The sequence below is a fragment of the Sturnira hondurensis genome, unplaced genomic scaffold (genome assembly GCF_014824575.4).
Source record: "Sturnira hondurensis isolate 20B ecotype Veracruz unplaced genomic scaffold, ASM1482457v3 Scaffold0003090, whole genome shotgun sequence".
Classification (NCBI taxonomy): Eukaryota; Metazoa; Chordata; class Mammalia; order Chiroptera; family Phyllostomidae; genus Sturnira; species Sturnira hondurensis.
This window is the reverse complement of record NW_028075721.1, coordinates 972,530-987,749: the sequence shown is the minus strand read 5'-3', so window position 1 is coordinate 987,749 and position 15,220 is coordinate 972,530. Positions and strand designations below refer to the sequence as shown.

Below are 15,220 nucleotides of genomic sequence, written 5' to 3'. Positions count from 1 at the left end.
CCAGTCACTGGCCAGCCCCTACAAGGTTTGAAGTGAGCTTCCCAGAGCCCTGCCCCATGCTGGAGATCCCGTCTGTCCTGTAATTTCTGGTTTATCAGCCCAGAGGATCAGGTTGCCTGGCAAGATAATGACCCTTAATGAGCACCTAGAGATTCAGGTTGGGTCCGTCTGTTGGCCATGCTTCCATTTCTTCTGTCACTTCCCAAAGGGTGAGGCTTAGCCACCATTAAGATGAGATGCCCCGAAGCAGGTTAAGCGTCTTGCATCAAGTGATGTGCAGAAGCATTTTCATTTTTTCAGGGCGCCACCCTTGGCAAGTCCAGTCATGCTTGTCCCGACTTTCACTGCCCAGATTCGGGCCACCTGGGGAAAGGAATGCAGCGTGATAAATGAGGGCCGCTCTTGTTCCTTGCTTGTGTGACAAGCCCCTAAAAAGTCCAGTTGCCCCATCACTTCTGCTGGAGTGACACAGGGAAGCGTTATTTGAAAAATACCTTGTGCTAATTTGAAAAGAACCCCCTGTTTTAGATTTATAGGGCAGTATCTGCCTGTCCTTTTAGACTTTGCTTTTCTCCTTGGCTTCCATTGTCATGTTAGAGCTCTTCTGTTTGTTTAGCAAATACTTGTCTCCTTGCTCAGATGCACAGAAGTAAGAAGCTCCTTGGACTTGCATGTTTTTTTTGCTCTCAAGATGTTGTTCACATCCACTTCCTCAGCTAATCTTCACAAACCCCAAAAGAGGTAGTCTTGGTCAGTGGTGGTACCCTTCATGTACCAGAAGAGAAAGCTGAGGCCCAGAGAGGTCAAACATTTTGCTAAGGCCACTCAGCGTGAAACATGGCAGAATCTGGGTTTATAATCAGTTGCAGACTCAGACGAGCCCTTTCGTCTCCTTCTCTCTGTCATTTATTACAGCTTTCCACGGCTCACCCCACTCTACCCCCTTAAATGTGGGAAGTGAACCTGCCTAAAAGGTGGGGGTAAGGGTCAGGGCATGGTTTTGATTTTTTTCCCCCAACTGGGAGGAGGGTTGGGTGAGTGATTAAAAGGACCCAGCTCCCTTCTTGTGGACTAATAACTCTTCTGTTTTGGCAGCTTAGTTTATTTGCTAGGTAGCAGTCACCCAAATGCTGTATGAGGTTGCCTGAAATTTCTACCTACCATCTGTGGATTCTAGCTAGGAGGCAAAAATTTTCCTTTAAAGATAGTCAAGGCCCCAAGAAGAAATTTTCTCCAGGGTAAGGGAGTGCCAAACCTGAGACTAAGTAACTCCTGTGAAGGGTTAGTCCCAGCTGTGCTGTAAAGTAGTTATAGGGTGTCAGGCAAATTTATTAACTTTTTTGAGCCTCAGTTTCTTCGTCTTTAAAATGGGGCTATTTGTGGCACTTACCTTCCCACCCCCAGCACAGTTTTTGTTTCTCTGGCCAGGGTGGGGCTATCGGCTTCAGAAACATTTGCAAGGGTGGCCCCTGGTGGCAGGAATGAAAACTGCAGTTCAGGCATTATGGGTGGCTTAGGGCTTTCTTCTGGCAGAGACCAGATCCTGATGAATGTAGAGGTGCCTAGCTCTGTAAAATAAGAACAAGAGCAGGAATTTTATAAAAATATCACTTGAACAAAATATAAATTCTACTGGAGGAATGAGGGGCAATTATTTGAAAGAGAGGAAAACAGGCCAACTTGAAAGTTTCCCAGAATAAACTGTTTTGTCTATGGTTCCCTCTGCCTGGAAGGCTCGAACTAGGTTTCTGCAAGACTGGCTCCTGTAAGTCCCAGCTCAGATGCCTCCACGTCAGAGAGGCCTGCCTTCTCCATCCAATACAAGTTAATGCTTTCCCTAAACCTCCCCTCCCCTCTCTAATTCCTTATATCCACTGACGTTGATCACCATTTTCAATTTTTGGTTTTGGTGTTTGTCCATCTCTTCCACCACAGTCTAAGCTCAGTGGGAATGGGTGTCTTGTCCACCTTGTTCACAGTTTTGATGCCCAGCGCAGTTTCTGGCACATAGCTTGGTGGAAAGCTGATGAATGAGCCCTTTAGAACTCTGATGTTTTAGTGCAGACGCTTTTCACCGTAGCTTCTCTAGCTTTGCGTATTAGTACTTTCAAAGTTTTAATGCTTTAATAACTAAAGTTTCTTTAAAACTAGTTTTGTCTTTTAGTATATGTGCTGCCGAAGTGAGCACGAAACTAGTTTTGTCTTTTAGCCACTGGTCCTAAGTCCCCTCACCCAAGAAGTCCTTCTCTGCTTTTTTTTTTTTTTTTAAAGATTGTGCTTTTTTTTTTTTTTTTTTAGATTTTATTTATTTATTTTTAGAGGGGAAGGAGAGAGGGAGAGAAACATCAATGTATGGTTGCCTTTTGTGCATCCCCTGCTGGTAGTTGGCCTGCAAGGAACCGGTTTGCAACCTAGGCATGTGCCCTGACTGGGAATTGAACCGCGATTGTCTGGTTCGCAGGCCCGCGCTCAATCCACTGAGCTACGCCAGCCAGGGCTTGCTTTTTGTTTTTTGACTTGCCTCCCCATAAGATCAGTTGAAGTATCTTAATGAAACCTTCATTGGCCCTGGCTGGTGTGGCTCAGTGGATTGAGCTCTGGCCTGCAAATGAAAGGGGTTGCTGGTTCAATTCCTAGTCAGGGCACATGCCTGTGTTGCGGGCCAGGTTCCTGGTTGGGGGAGTGCGAGAGGCAACCTGTCGATGTATCTCTTGCTTGTCAGTGTTTCCCTCCCTCTTTTCCTCCCTTCCCATTGCTCTAAAAATAAATATATGTATATATTTTTTAAAAAGAAACCTCCATCGTCTCCAGTGACAGCCATCAGTTTCTCCTCTGCATCCTGAAAGCAGGAATTACCTCTCTGTCTCGGATAATAAGCATATGGTCGGCACTAATTAAATATCTACAATTAACTAGTGTTTTTGATGGAATACTCATAGGGGTTGAATAAATTATTAACCAAAGCTATGTTTGTTTTTAATTTTTTATTTAACAAACTAATATAGTGCTTCTCTGCCAGAGACTGTCCAGTGTATGTAAAAACAGCCATCTTTAGCCCTGGCTTGTATAGCTCAGTGGATTGAGCACGGGGCAGCGAACCACACGATCGTGGTTCGATTCCCAGTCGGCACATGCCTGGGTTGCAGGTCAGTTTCCAGCAGGGGACTCACGAGAGGCAACCATACATTGATACTTCTCTCCTTCCCTTCCTCTCTAAAGATAAATAAATAAATAAAATCTTTTAAAAAATAAAGATTGTAAAAATAAATAAATAAAAATAAAAACAGCTGTCTTTTTATAGCTAGGTAGACTGAGGCACCCAGAGATCTAATAATTCTCCTAAGGTTATAGAGCTAATAAGCAGAACTGGGACTTGAACCAAGGGAGACTGGTCCACAGTCCATACTCAACCAGTATTTCTTGCTGGCTCTCTCTTACCTCCCACTGTTTATTGAATTGTAAACTATTTATTGATTTTATTGATATTTAGAAAAAGAAAAGAAAGAAACACCAATTTGTTTTCCCACTTATTCATGCGTTGATTGGTTGATTCTTGTGTGTGCGTCAGTCGGGAGGATGCTCTAAACAGTTGAGCTGCCCAGCCTGGCATGGAAACTGTTTAAATGCAGCCTCCCCACAGCATCTAAATGTAGCGTAGTGTCTTAACTTTTGGACTCAATAGGTATTCTGTCTCCATTGCTTTAGTGGTTTGTTTTCATATTGTAAAGAGCCATCTGAAAAGGAGAAGCCCCTTTTCTTGTTGTAGAAAAGAAGTTACTTTCTAGACGGGTTACTGTTTCCCTTTACAAGTAGTTGAGGGAAGAATCAGATCCTCTAACTGTGAAGAACATGATACCGTCATTGTTCTGTCACCAGACTGTGGTTTGATTTGCTGGTACTTATTTTGTGTGAGTCAGGCTTTTGGTAGGTGGGTCCAGTTTGCTTTTTAGAAAAGGAAAGCATTTGTTTTTAATCTGCCCTATTTCTTAATCGCTGTGATTTATGCCCTGCAGTGAGTTTTGAAGGATGCACCGGTCAGCCAAGGACCGTCTATGTTTCTGATGACACCAGAATCAAAGTGGGCACGGATGGTGTGCTGACGGTCAAACGGCCCTTACGACTTCACAGTCCAGAGATGAGCTTTCTTGTTCACGCCTGGGACTCCACCCGCAGGAAGCTCTCCACCAAGGTGACACTGAAGGCAGCCGCTCGTGACAACCGCCACCGCCGCCAAAACAGCCACCCTGACGTACGTTGGAGCATCTCTTGACAAAAGCTCACTGTTATTTCAGTCTGCTTCCTAATCCAGGTTGCTCTGCTTGGCACCGTTCAGATTTGGGGCTGGATGATTGTTGGTTGTGGGGCTGTCCTGTGCACTGCGCTCTCTAGTGGTATCCTCGGTCTTAACCCACTGGCTGCTAGTGGCACACCCCCAGTTGTGACAACCAAAGATGTCTCTAGACACTGCCAATGTCCTCTGGGGGGCAAAGTTAGCTCCCAAATGAGAACCATTGGTCTAATTGAACTAATTCTTGTGTTTGTTTTGTTTTTTCCTCTTCTGAGCACAGTTTTTTCATTGCTTTTAGAGAAAGAGGAAGGGAGAAAGAGAGAGAAAAACATTGATCTCTTGCTTCCTGTACATGCCCTGACCAGGGATCAAACCCACAACCCTTCGGTGTATGGGATGATGCTCCAACCAGCAGAGCCACCTGCCAAGGCTGAACTAATTCTTGCTAGGGATTTTTTGTTGCTGTTGGGTGGAGAGTGAGCAGGTGGAATGATGGGAAGACGTCATTACCTTTATTTCTGTGGATAGTATAGAATAGTGGGCAAGGGTGTGGCCCCTGGGACTGAATCCCAGCCCTGCCATTTACTACCTGAGTACCCACGGGTACTCAGTCCATGCTTGAATTTCCTTATCTGTGAGATGGAGATAATAATGACTGCATGAATTAATACATGTGAAATGCTAGAACCACACTAGGCATATAATAAGTACTCAGTAATTGTTGACTGTTCTTATCATTCCCTTCCTGGAGGAAGAATGAGTAAGAGGTCAGTTCTCTGACCATTTTGCTCTTTGTGTTTCTAGTGGAGAGGGTCTTGGCAAAGAAAGGGCAGAATCAGTGGGAAGCTTTCGCATCATTGGACTGTAATCTATACCAGATCCTCCCCCATTATATTGTAGTGCCTGGCCCTGGGTCTGGCACCTACCGGGAGGCCACTGAATATTCAGTGGACAGACAGATGGACTGGCCGTGAATGAAAAGATAAGTATATGCCTGTCCCCATCCTTGGCAAGAGTGTTTCTGGGAGTCATTACCCAAAGCTGAAGGCCGTTGCCAGTTTCTAAACTGCTCCCATGGCGCTTCGTGTCCAAATGTTTCTCTGGGGAGCCATTCAGGTTGCTTCCTGAGGCTGCCTTGGAAGTGAAGGATGGGTCCTAAGTGCCAAGGTCTTGTGAGCTCGTTCCTGGTTTTCTCCCCAAAGATTCCTGAGATTCTGGGAACTTAATAGTCCTGATGGGTTAAACTTGTTCTTCCTGGTATAATTAATTGGACAGACTAGAGAAATGAGGAACTCAGCAGAGTTATACTAACAGAGCTCCCTGACTCAAGTATTCAAATGACTGGAGTTCACGTGAGTTCAGCACGGCGAGTCCTTGCTGAGAAAGGCAGTGCTTGAAAGCCTCTTATGACCAAAGACAGTTTTAAACTTGGCTTTTCAACTTTTCCTCTCCACCTTTGCCACCTTTGCCACCTTTGCCTCTGCCTCCGCCTCCATGTCTGCTGAATTGTGATTGGGTTCAAATGAACGTTAGAGAAAAACACAAATCACAGTAGTTTATGCAAAATACAGTATTTCTCTTGCCAGTTAAGGAAATCCAGGTTAAGGGGCAGTTGTGGCCCCTGTGGAGACCCCACAGTCATCTGAGCCCAGGTTCCTTCTTTCCTTCCTGCCCTGTCACCCTCAGTGCACGGTTTTGACCCACAAGGATTCCTCCCGACCCAAGAGGGCTGTTCTAGCTCCCGCAATCTCCACGTGATCATTCTAGGTGCCAAGAAGGAGAAAGGGAGAAAGACAGAAATGTGTTTCCTCCCTTACCTGCCTAGCTACCTTTTTAAGAAGGCTTTGTGGAATTCTCAGGAAATACTTTTGCTTGTTCCTCATTGGCTACAATTCGGCCTTATAGACACCTGTAGCTGCAAGTGTGGTACAGGAAGTGTCGTGTTTTACTTGGGTACACTGCTGGATACAAAATTCACACACACACACACACACACACACACACACACACAGGGAAAGTCGGGTTTTCTTTGTTTTTAAAGAAGAGGAGAGTGGATATTAAGTGGGTGGGGCAACTCTGCCATAGCTGGTTTGCAGTCCATGTGGCTTTGTAGTTCAAGGGACCCTCATGGAGCCAGATGGTCCTGCATTCAGAGAAGGGGTGACAATCTTACCTTTCTTTACATTAATGTAAGAATACATTTTTTTAGACTAGGTCTTAATTTGTATATTAAAACATCACATTGTTCACCCTAAATACATACAAGTATTTGTCAGTTATGCCTAAATAAAGCTGGAGGAGAAATAAGAATAGATGTAGCGTTCCAGTTCTTTCTCTTTGTTTGTGTGGATTTTCTCAGTCTGGTATATCCTTCTGTCTGAGGGATGAGGTCCATGTTCAGTGTGCTTATGCATGAGTCCTTTAATTTCACACGTGAAGATGTCACTGTTAATGTTTTGCCAGCACAGTGTTCGCCATTGTTTATGATCACCCCCTGAAAATGTCCTGTAATCCTGATGTCAGCAAGGCACAGTCTCTGTCTTCCTTCTCAGTGGAGCAGGTGAATCTGTGTTTATGCATCAACACCTGTTCGCCACCGTGGCTGTGCAGAAGGGTTGTTTTAGGCTTAGATTACAGTGTTGACAGTTTAATACTCGTTTCTATGCTGGGGGTCAAGACCCACACTTGACTTTGTTCAAACCATGACTTGCTGTTTTCCAACCAGTTTAGCCATCGTCGTCATGTACTGAGCACTCACTATGTTTGGGATACTACTGGCAATACTAGTATCTCATTTAATCCTTCCAAGAGTCCGATGAGGTGTAGGTACTCATGTCATCCCCGTTTTAGACCATAGGGAACTGTGGGACAGAGAAGTTAAACAATCTGCCCAGGAGATGGAGGTACCACAGTGAGGATTCAAAGCCAGGCAGTCTAGCTCCGGAGCTTGCCCTCGGCCTAGGCAGGGCTGCTTCTCTAGGAGATACACGTGAGGATGCAGGGTGTGTGTGTGACCAGTACGCAGAATTGGGAAGGACTTTGTGTGATGACATCTGGTCACATCTCATATCTGTCTTGTGAATTTTGAGTCAAAGTGTAAAAGCCAGGAAGTAGGACTTGACTCGTGCTTGGCAAACCATGATCAGTGACTGAGTAGAGGGTGGGTGATGGAATAGTCTTCTGGAACCTTTGCCATGAGTGTTCCCGCTAATCACTTTAGAACACTTAAACAACTGGGGAGATTTTTTTCCCTTCCATCTCCAACTATCTTATTTCCCTGTGTGTGCATAAAGTCATCACTATCGCCCCTGAAAACTGTTCAATTCGAGTCTCAGAGGGCGTCCTAACAGCTTCTGTTTGAACAAATGGAAACCGTGTAGATATAATGGTGTTGTGAGATTAAGGGATTTGTACTGATCACAAAGTAATTCTTTGTACTAATTCCCAAAACTTACTTATTTTGGCTGATAAATCCACTTTGGGGACCTGTAACTCTAGGAAAAACATAAAGAAAAAGAAAACAACATAATGTCCAGTTGTTGAAAAAGCTCTGATATGAAATCATTTTGGTATAATGTTCTATTAAAAAGGACAGGTGTGATTTTTAAAATACATGATTATCTAACCACTATGCTGTACTCCTGAGATTAATACAACATAATATTAAGTGTAAATTATAATTGAGAAATAAAATTTTAAAAGCATGACAGGTGTGATATTGTAGACTTGAAATTAATTATCAGATAATGTCAGACCCACAAACCGGTAATGCGCATGCATCATGAGTACTTGAACTCTGGACACTAAGAAAGATCAAAAAGAACACCTTCTTTATTGTTGTTCATTGGGTTTTGTGTTAACTATTAATTATCTCATTTTGTCCTTCACCTTTTTTCCTTTTAGGACCGTCTCTTTGGGCCTCAGATGGAAGTGCTCACGTTTCCCGACTCCCGCCATGGTCTCAGAAGACAGAAGAGAGACTGGGTTATTCCTCCCATCAGCTGCCCAGAAAATGAGAAAGGCCCATTTCCGAAGAACCTGGTGCAGGTAGAGAAGGAAGTTCTCTATTTGTTTGGGAGGAATGTGGCAGGGAAGGACCAAGGAGGGGAAGGAGAAAGATCCAGTGTTGTAAGGAACCTTCCTTGCTAATTCTGCTTTTGTTTTGTCTTCAGATCAAATCTAACAAGGACAAAGAAACACAGGTTTTCTACAGCATCACTGGCCAGGGAGCTGACACACCCCCTGTTGGTGTGTTTATTATTGAAAGAGAAACAGGATGGCTGAAAGTGACGATGCCTCTGGATAGGGAAGCAATTCCTAAGTACATAGTGAGTATCTCTTTGAAGCTTGTTAATGATGGGGTCCCATCCTTCCAAAGCTTTTGGTCAACCCACGTGGGATCCCTAGATGCTGCAGACATATGAGGAGCTTAATTGGACACCGTGAGACCTATTGATAGGCGTAAATGGCAGGAGAACCTGGAATGTGGCTGAGGGGGAGAGTCCTTATGCATCATGCATGCGTGAGTTTAGACCTAAGATATCAACCTATTCTTGGAGCTAAAAGTCCCTGACCCACAGGAAGCATCCAGTGATGATGTTGGGGAGCAAAAGGCCCACTTCTGGGCCTTGGTAGCAGTGAGCTTAGGGAAGCTGGGATCTGTTTCCTGGGTCTGGCTCCCCAGCCCTTGTGTGGGGAACAGGAGCTCTGACCCGGTGGGCGTGTCCTCTAGCCTATAGGTTTGCAGGTGTCATAACCTCCACTGGTGTCGTGGCCTCATGGAAGCAGTAGCAGCACATGTGTGAGAAAAGGCCTCTCTGCTGTGGGTGTCCACGTACTTGGGTCTTGGAGAGTGGGAAGGAGAGGGATGCCAGGTGGAGCCCACTCTTTGGTCAGGCCACTTCTCCCACTTCCTCTTTCCTCCTCGTGGCCCAAGTGACACTTACTTGGCTCTTGCAGCTCTTCTCTCATGCGGTGTCTTCAAACGGGAATGCAATTGAGGACCCGATGGAGATTGTGATCACAGTGACAGATCAGAACGACAACCGGCCCGAGTTCACCCAGCAGGTCTTTGAGGGGTCTGTCATGGAAGGCGCTCTTCCAGGTAACAAGGAGCCAAATATCCAGAAAGACACTTAGATTCTTCAGGCCCCGAAATGTGGGGGCTGGCATTTGGGGTCAAGCCTTTCATGTGGGTAGAGAGCACTTCTTTGGAAGTCGGTGTGTGTGTGTGCTGTGTGTGTGTGCAGGCCTGTAGCACCTGACCTGTAAAAACATGTATGAAATGAGCAATGGAAAAACAGCCTCCCCTGACTAAACAGATCCTTGCCAGTAGTTTGTCCCCCATACCATTTTTCTGATCATATTTTTTCTCTTCCCATAGAGGTAGACATTGCCCTGACCTTTGTGGTGATTATTTCTGCCCCCCCAACCACCTTTTAAAAAAAATTTATCTTCTACCGTGTGTGTATTTACCTATAGAACGACCCATTCTCTCCAGTGAAGCTATGGCTGAGAATCCAATAGCAGAAATTGTGGGATTTTTCCCCCTCTTCTCAGGCTATTCCGTCAGTATAAGAGATGTGAGAAAATGGTTCAGGTTATTTATTCCCCCTCTCCTCCTCACCTCCACCCGCACCCAAAACATCTGCTGGAAAAGCTGGATTCTCAGAACACCACTCATCTGGTGGAAGGTTTTCTTCCTCCTGTAGCACTTCGGTGAGAAATTTGGAAACTAGCCCTCAGAGGTGCAGTGACATGGTATTGTCCTCGGGGCCCTGCCTTTTACACTGTGGACGCATCTGAACTCAGCTGTATTGACCAGCCCCTGAGGCACACACAGTTTGACTAAATCTCCCTCTCCTTCGATGCTTCCAGGAACCTCTGTGATGCAGGTCACGGCCACAGACGCAGACGACGAAGTGAACACCTACAATGCTGCCATTGGTTACAGCATCATCAGCCAAGAGCCTTTGCAGCCTCACCAAATGTTCACCATCAACAAGGACACAGGAGTCATCAGCGTGCTCACCACCGGCCTGGACCGTGAGGTCAGAGGGGGAGAGATCCAGAGGTGGCTGTGGGCAAATGCACATTACTTAGGTCCATGGGCAGCGTAGGACGCTGCTGAGGCCAGCTTACCCCTTGGACAGTCGTGCTCTGAGCTTTGCATCTAAACATCTGCCAGAGGTTCTGTGCCTGGCAGACAGGCTGGTGGACCGGCATTTAAGCAGATGATCAACTTTGTTTCTGTGCTCTGGGCTGGGCTGATGTGGCTGTTGGTCCTAACTCGGGTGTGTTTGATCTCTACAGAATATTACGACGTATACCCTAGTGGTTCAAGCTGCTGACCTTCAGGGTGAAGGCTTAAGCACAACTGCAACAGCGGTGATCACGGTCACTGACATCAACGACAACCCTCCTATCTTCGACCCACGCACGGTAGTTCTGCACTTCCTGGGTGGTTTCCTGGGAAAGGTCCTTTGTCGCTTTACAACAGCTCCTGAGAGAAGTTTTTGCAAACTTTCCCCAGACTAGTGAACTTTAAACTAAGAAGTAAGCAGATTGGGCCCTGGTTGGTGTGGCTCAGTGGATCGAGTGCCAGACTATGAACCAGAGGGTCACTGGTTGGATTCCCAGTCAAAACACATGACTGGGTTGTGGTCCAGGTTCCCAGTAGGGGGCACCCGTGAGGGGCAACCACACACTGATGTTTGTCTCCCTCTTTCTCTTCTCCTTTCTCTAAAAAATAAATAAAACAGGTTTGTTTTTTTTTTAAAGTAAGCAGATTGGAGTGTGTCCCTGCTTGGTGCCTAAATATTTTCCTGATTAGACACTGGATTAGACACCGGAGATATTATTACAAACAAGGCAGACAGAGATGCTATTCTCATGAAGTTTATAGTCTAGCTACGGAGATATTAGACCACATAAATGAATTATTGTGCCCAGTCATATTAAACGCAGTCCAGGAGAAGGGGTTAAGTCATTTGAAAGAACCTTAAACCTTACTGTGTTCATTAGAAACCAGCTCATTGGTTAGCAGCAGAGTCTGGACTCCTGGGGTTTCGGCAGGAGGGTTGGCTTTTTCCCTTATGTCACAAGACACCCTCACAAGACACCCGGCATGGATAGTCTGCTCTGTCAGTAGAGACCAAGCCTCCACTGTCTCGCCCCACCAACCTTGGTGCATGACTTCCATCCTCAGCGCCACCTTGTGGCTCAGGGTGGCTGCTGGGACTGAGCCACTTGTGCGCTTCATTCAAGAAGGAGGCAAGGGCAAGGGGTGCAAAAGGTGTTGCTAAGTCCTCTTATTTCTGGAAAGACCCATCCTATAAATTCTGTTTATATCTCATTAACAACTGCGGTCAGCCAAGGAAGACTGGCCATACACTGTCTTATTTGGAAATGTTGCTGCCACCAACAATATAGTGAGTGAAGAGGGGGAGAATATGCGTTCAATAGACCATTAGCAGTGTCTACCACCTTAACCCAGGCATTATGACAGTGAATTACATTATAGTAAGACTTGAGGATGTTGGAAAATGTGAGATGGGGAGGGTGGAAGAGTGTTGAGGCAGAGGGACCAGCATAGGCAAAATGCATTGAATTAAGCTTGACACATAGCAAGAACTGTAAAAATAGCGTAGAACCAAATGAGGTCAGGTCCTGTAGGACCTTGTAAACTGAGCTACGAATTGCAGAATTTTTTTAACTCAGTCAATAACTGGGCCAAAGTGAGTTGAGGGGCTTGGATAGCCAGGGCCTTGCAAAGCTAGTTCAGGGACTCGTGAAGGAGGCTGCTCCTGAGAGCTAGCTGATCCGTGGACAGGAAGTGAGGGTCCTGCTCTGGAGGGACCACTTCCTCTGAGACTCTTCTCCACTAAACCTGGGCTCAGAAAGCATTCCTTAGTCCTCTGAGACCTAGATTCTTTCTTGTGTCTCAGGATGTCATACGTGACCCATCCTCTTCTTTGCTCTGCAGTACCAGGGGCAGGTCCCTGAGAATGAGGTTAATGTCGTAATCACTACGCTCAAAGTGACTGATGCCGATGTCCCCAATACCCCGGCGTGGGAGGCCGTGTATACCATATTAAATGATGAAGAGGAGCAATTTGTTGTCATCACAGACCCAGTAACCAACGATGGCCTTTTGAAAACGGCTAAGGTTTGTATGGTGCCTGGCAGGATGCAGAAACTGACAGCCCAGCTATCAGCTGCCCACTCCCTTGTCCTAGTGTCCTCTAAGGAGATTAGCATAGCTAATGTGGGGTAGGGGTGGCTGGATCGCCCAGGTGCTATGGACCGTTTGGGGTTTGCAGTGGCACTTCAGGCTCCTATGAGAAGTCAGGACCAGCATCCTAAAATTGAAAAGGAAGTACTATCTGTTGTGTAATAGGTTCTTCACCTGAAACATTTGCCTACAGCTCACATCTGTTTTACAAATAAGAGCAAAAATGGTTTACTGGTCTCTGCTATTTTGCTGGATTATTTTACAAACAGGCCTTATGTGACTGTGTTTGAATGATGTCTTAGAGCCTTGGTTGGGTTGCTCAGTTGTGTAGAATGTTGTACCGATACACCAAGGTTGCAGGTTCGGTCACAGGGCACGTTTAAGAATCAATCAATGGCCCTGACTGGTGTGTATGGCTCAGTGAATTGAGCGCCTGACTGTGAACCAAAGGGTCACTGGTTCAATTCCCAGTCAGGGCACATGCCTGGGTTGTGGGCCAGGCCCCCACTTGGGGGTGTACAAGAGGCAACCACACATCGATGTTTCTTTTCCTGTCTTTCTCTCTTCCCCTCTGTCTAAAAATAAATAAATAAAATCTTTAAAAAAAAAAGAATCAACCAATTGAATGCATAAATGAGTAGGGGACAAGAAACTGATGTTTCTGTCTCTCCAAAATCAATTTTTAAAAAAGATGACTTGAAAGCTAAGAAGTTGAGTGGTGGTTGTTATCGACAGTAGAGAGTTGACAGATCTCTGGATCAGCCCCTCAACTTGGACTTCATCTCAAGCCAGTGAGAGGACCCTTCATTTCCAAGTTGCTTAGCACATAATCTTATCTCCCACTGAACATGGATGTCACCAGTTTTTGTTATTATTCTATCTATCAGCTGTAAACAGAACCTAGTAATTTGAGTACCTACTACATAAGGCTTTCATAAAAATCCCCAGTTTACTCTTTATAGCACCTCTGTGAGGTAGTTCCTTTTCCCACTTACTTGGGCATAGAAACAGACCTAGAAGGTATGTTGCCCGAGTTGCACAGCTAGGAAATGGCCCGGCTGGGATTTGACCTGGTTGCTAGCTGGTTTTAAACTCCCTGGGTTGGTGAGGGGGACAAGCAGGATCTTCTGTCCCTCTGCTGTCAGTGGACAGCTTGTCGCGCAGGATATGAACATTCTGGTTGGTCTTCACGTGCTGGTGTTTGTTAGCTGAAGCTTGCTGTTGCAGATTTCATGAGTTCATGTTCTTCTGGGGTTCTCAACTTCACTGCAGCCGGGTTTGAGGATCACTGATAACATTGTTTACAAAAGCAATTATAGTTAAGGGTTTCATTTTTTTCTGTTGACATAAACATTCTTTAAACTCATTTTTCTGCTCTTTAGGGCTTGGATTTTGAGGCCAAGCAGCAGTACATTCTCTACGTCACCGTGAAGAATGTGGCCCCCTTTGATGTCACTCTGCCCACATCCACAGCCACTGTCACTGTGGACGTGATGGATGTGAATGAAGCTCCCATTTTCATACCTCCCCAAAAGAGAGTGGAGGTGTCTGAAGACTTTCCATTGGGGAAGGAGATTACATCCTACACTGCCCAAGAGCCGGACATATTCATGGAACAGAAGATAACGTAAGTGTGGATTTTTCAGTGGACTTGCAGCAACTGGGTGTGTATATATAAAATATTTTTTTGAAGATTTTATTTATTCATTTTTAGAGAGAGGGGAAGAGAAGGAGAAAGACACCAATGTGTGGTTGCATCTCACATGCCCCCCACTGGGGACCTGGCCTGAAACCCAGGCATGTGCCCTGACTGGGAATCGAACTGGCATCCCCCTACTTTGCAGCCCACTGTGCTCAATCCACTGAGCTGTACCAGCCAGGGTGAAAATATTTCGTTTATAGTATTTTGTCATCATTGGTCTATGCAAGACGCTTCTCTTAATTGGCTTTTAAATTTTTTTTCTTTTTATCCCCATTTCCCACACCTTTTCCATTCCCTCCATAGCCAGCCAGCCAGCCATTCTAGGTTTACTGTGCTTCCTCTCTTTGAGCTCACACAGTATAGTGGGAATGTGGCTGTAATTTACATACATGGTATTGTTTATAAGTAGTTTGTTGCTCTCTAAGCTTGAAGGCACTTCTATAGTGTAAATTACAGCCACGGATACTGAAAACATACAAAACCAATGGCAACAATGTCCTTAGACTTTTGAGAGCTGGGTTTGACTCAGGAAAAGTTGAGCACAGGCCCAAACGTGACACGCGTGTCTCCTTAGTCACAGGGTGGTTTCCAGGGGTAGTAGAGGCCTTCAGAGGCCTTCCTCCGTTGTGTTCACTTCTTCTCCGGGAGGGACAGTACTACTTGTTAATATCTACTTGAGAGGAATCGGTCAGAAAGCTCGCAACTGTTTCTAACAGTATTAACGCAAATCCAGAGTAGAGTCATGCTTGGTAATGGAGTGTGTTCTTGTTGTGGGCGGTGTTTATGTTTTGACTTTAATGCCTGTGACTTACTACGAAACTTAGACAAAAAGAATTTGTGCGACATCAGCTTCTGAGGTTATTCTGAAGTGTTAACTCTACCCTGAATGAAGGGGCTTGTGAATACCTTTAACTTTATTACACAGGATGAGCTGTGTAAAGGGTCTTGTTAGTGATCTTTGTGGCTGTGGGCATAACTGGGTCAAGGACGATGCTGA

The 15,220-nt window shown here is 45.4% G+C and overlaps 1 protein-coding gene across 1 annotated transcript in view; it reads left to right on the top strand.

The window, feature by feature from the left end:
• The window catches only part of CDH1 (cadherin 1), a 76,600-nt gene that overhangs the window by 47,456 nt on the left and 13,924 nt on the right, over positions 1-15,220 (top strand). Inside the window, exons 3-10 of the mRNA XM_037041410.1 lie at positions 4,014-4,249; positions 8,192-8,335; positions 8,461-8,616; positions 9,248-9,392; positions 10,166-10,338; positions 10,601-10,729; positions 12,273-12,455; positions 13,904-14,148. Of these exons, the coding sequence (XP_036897305.1) occupies positions 4,014-4,249; positions 8,192-8,335; positions 8,461-8,616; positions 9,248-9,392; positions 10,166-10,338; positions 10,601-10,729; positions 12,273-12,455; positions 13,904-14,148 (1,411 nt within the window). The remainder of the gene's footprint in view (positions 1-4,013; positions 4,250-8,191; positions 8,336-8,460; positions 8,617-9,247; positions 9,393-10,165; positions 10,339-10,600; positions 10,730-12,272; positions 12,456-13,903; positions 14,149-15,220) is intronic.